The sequence below is a fragment of the Egretta garzetta genome, unplaced genomic scaffold, assembly GCF_000687185.1.
Source record: "Egretta garzetta isolate BGI_Z169 unplaced genomic scaffold, ASM68718v1 scaffold497, whole genome shotgun sequence".
NCBI classification, from domain to species: domain Eukaryota; kingdom Metazoa; phylum Chordata; class Aves; order Pelecaniformes; family Ardeidae; genus Egretta; species Egretta garzetta.
The window spans coordinates 716,327-719,981 of record NW_009260349.1 but is presented as its reverse complement, the minus strand read 5'-3'; the positions used below and the strand labels follow the sequence as shown (position 1 = coordinate 719,981).

Below are 3,655 nucleotides of genomic sequence, written 5' to 3'. Positions count from 1 at the left end.
GCTGCCGCTTCGGCGGCAGGGACATCGTCTCCAGGTGGCGGGGAGGGCTGGTTTGCAAGCAAGAGGGCGAGGGTAAAATAGAGCCGCCTCTGCCACCCTCATTTTTAAAAGAATGTCCTTAAAACACCCGGCCTGCGCTGCGCACACGCCCTATGGTTGTGCCATCTCAGCACCTTTACTCTGCGAATATCTAACCCTCTTCCTGAGACATTTCCAGTGGTTTGCTTCTATTGGCAACTCTAATCTTAAAAATTAAATTGGAAGTTAATAAGAACAAAAAAAAAAAAATCCGAGCTGTGCATCAGCAGCATGGGTGGCGGAGGACCAGTTTCACGGACTTTCTTGCTGGAAGGGCTGACCTTTCCGTCCGTCTCGCCAGCGCAGCACCCAGTGCGCGGGCGACCGGCTCAGGCAGTTTTACAAGCTGGCTGACCTCGGTTTCTCTGATTACTGTAATACCATCCCCAGCCCAGAGCCTGGCCTACAGCCTTTGAACTGGGTCCTTCCTAGGGCCGGAGAAGGATGGGTTACGCTGCCAGCGCCAGGCAGGCAGCGGGGAGGGACAGCAGCTCAGCCAGAGAGAAAATTTGCAGGTAGGGACTGAAAAGAAAGAACCGAATGGGACAAGGGGAAGCTTTATGGTCCAGCTGAGTCCCTGATCTTACTTCCACCGTGTAGGCCAGCTCTCCTGTCACCTCCCCCCCAGGGCCAGCTCTGAGCTTGCCCGTTCTTCTGCTGACAGGGGAGATTTTGTGCTATTGAGAGAAAGAAACTCAGCCCTGAGCCCAGCACAAGAGTTGAGATCCTGAACGCGGTGCTGGAGCAAGTCCTTGTGTTCAGCCGTGCCCAAACAGCCAAGGAGCTGCAGCGGGATTTTCTCCTGGACAATCTAGGACAATCCGTTTCTCCTGGACAAAATCCAGGACACTGGACTTTCTCCAGCGCTGGAGCCTTCCTGAGCACCTACCCCCTTGCAGCCTTACTTAAACACCGACCTATTTTGAACCACTCCAGGAAGCCACCGGTCCCTGCAAGGAAAGCCCTGGCCCTGCAGGGTGATGGTTCCTCAGTGGTGTTTAACAGCCGGACAGACTTCCCTGAGCAGTCCTGGCAATTTGCAGACAGCTTTAGCGACAGGGGTGAGCTCTTTCGGCGGAGTGGCATGAAAGGCACAAATCCCAGTAAAAGCTAAAGGGGGAAATGTGTTCACAACTACTTCCTCTCCTTCCTCGAAGTCCGTCATGTTTCTAAACTAATTAATTAATGCATTATCCATAATTTGTTGTTGATTATGGCAGGTCAAGTTGGGAGCTTCCAGATCTACTGGATGGTAAAATCCAGGCCATCAGCGACTCAGACGGAGTGAACTATCCCTGGTACGGAAACACGACAGAAACCTGCACCATCGTGGGTCCCACAAAGAAGGAGTCCAAGTTCAACATCAGCATGAACGACAACTTTTACCCAAGCGTCACGTGGGCAGTGCCCGTCAGCGAGAGCAACGTGGCCAAGCTCACAAGCATTCACCGGGATCAAAGCTTCACCACCTGGCTGGTTGCAACCAACACGGCTACCAACGAAATGGTGACCTTGCAGACTATCAAATGGCGCATGAGGCTGGGCATCGAGGTAAACCCCAGCAGACCCTTGGGGCAGCGTGCCAAGCTGCAGGAGCCCTCTGCTCAAGAGCAGCCCCAGGTCCTTAGCAAGAATGAGCCAATACCACCCAGTGCCCTTGTCAAACCCAATGCCAATGATGCTCAGGTACTCATGTGGAGGCCAAAGGATGGACCACCGCTTGTGGTGATACCTCCAAAACACCGGTAATAGAAACCTGGCGTCCTGGTACCAAAAGGGAGAAAAAAACAAAACAAAAAACAAACCAACAAAGCAAAACAATCACTTAGGTATTAGAATACACGCGTATAATCTGAGCAAGATCAAAATGCACTTTTTATTCATTCAACAAATGCAACCATTCTACCTTCTCCCATCGGGACGGATTTCACTGTGCTAAAGCTAAAGAGGAGACCTTTGACTGGGGTCTGTCTCATCACTGGATTCCTAAGGGAAAAAACACTGATGTCTATCCCTATAGCTTTTTTTTTTTTCCCCTTCCCTACTTCAGTTACTGTTTGAACTTCAGTCTCATTAGCTTGTCCAGACTGCCCAGAACAGTAAGAACATTTTATTTGGGATTTTAAGGGTCTTTTTTTTTTTTTTTTTTGGTTGAGAACAAAACAAGTTCCTGGAGCAAAAAGTTGACTATTTAAGATAAGGAATTTTTTTTTTAAGCTGTAAGGTTCTGAGTTGCAAATCCAAGTCATGCGGCCTTATGTAGACTTTGCTTTGCATTGCCAAACTTTTGCCTTAAAGCTATGTTTGAAAACAAAAAAACAAACAACAAACACACCACCAGGCAGGATGTCCTTTCTACAGAATTTTTGGAAGAAAGTTTTGGAACAAGGTTTAGATTGTCAGTGTGTCATGGACTGGTGGATGAAAAGGGCATGAAATTGGAATAAGCGTGATAAAATCTTCCTGGTTTTAAAACCTGGAACAAGGAAGCACGGAAATAATCTCAGTTTCAAAGCAATGCAAATAACAAACCTGCTGTAGGGTGTCTCTTGAGTGGGAGCTACTAGGCCATCTCCCTGCTTCGCAGAAGAGGTAGCAAGCAAGCTTGCACGGCTCACACTTGGTGATCCCAGTCTCCCGTTAGCATTATAACATGGGATCTTCTCACAGCTGGAATTGTGGCCCTGGGAGTCAGCATCAGTCCAGAGGGGAGGATGTCCCACTGGGTTTGTCTTCAGGACACGCAGTTGTCTGCCCAGCTAACCCACAGCCTCACCTTCTCATGGCGTAAGAGCCAGTGGCTCGTGCACCGTTTTCTCGAAGATCCGTTGCCCTGTTTTCTCATGAAATCCAAATGACGTTGCTGTAAGAAGAGCAGGATATAAAAAGGATCCTTCTGAAGTCATTGGAGATGCATGGGTGTAAGCGAGGGCAGATCTTATCTACCAAGTCTACCCAGCAATATCCATAATTCAGGAACAGCCACGTCTGAAAATAACAGGCACCCATTCCTAGCAAACACTAGAAGCAAAAGCTATGAAAAACTCTTCTTCCCACGATAACAAATCACATTGGGGTTAGTAGATAATATTCTTCCAAATGACCTCACGATCTACATCACTTTCAGGAATGGGATACGGACAGGACCATGAGTGACTCTGTACCTGTCTGGTTACGGCACCAACATCTATGTAGCAAAGGGTAATGCATGAGAAGGTGCAGGCAGGGCAACACCTGAGTCTTGGGTGTAGATCCTCCAGCGAGGAAGGCGCATTTGGAGCAGGAGGTGGAACCTGTAGCTTTTAATAAAGACCTTATCCAGATGGCTTCAGAGATACCCAGATGCATTTCTGCAGAGGAAGGCAGTATGGAAAAGCCGTCTGAACAGCAGGGGCACAGCTTGCAGGCAGAGGAAGGTCTGCAGTAGAGGTGGCACCTGGAGGACAGAGCGTAGGACGGGGAGCAGAGGATCTGCTCTCCTGCTGCAGCGCGTGGCCTGAGGCAGCTCCTTCCTCTCCCTAGGTAATGTTTCTTCCTCGTACTAACCAGCGCTAGGACTGGAGAGCCCCACGCGCCA

At 49.2% G+C, this 3,655-nt stretch overlaps 1 protein-coding gene across 1 annotated transcript in view; it reads left to right on the top strand.

Annotated features, from left to right (window-relative positions):
* FAM78A (family with sequence similarity 78 member A) overlaps positions 1 to 3,649 on the top strand; it is an 11,209-nt gene extending 7,560 nt beyond the window's left edge. The window contains exon 2 of the mRNA XM_035898230.1: positions 1,299 to 3,649. Within this exon, the coding sequence (XP_035754123.1) occupies positions 1,299 to 1,827 (529 nt within the window). The 3' untranslated portion in view covers positions 1,828 to 3,649. The remainder of the gene's footprint in view (positions 1 to 1,298) is intronic.
* Positions 3,650 to 3,655: the final 6 nt, after the last annotated feature.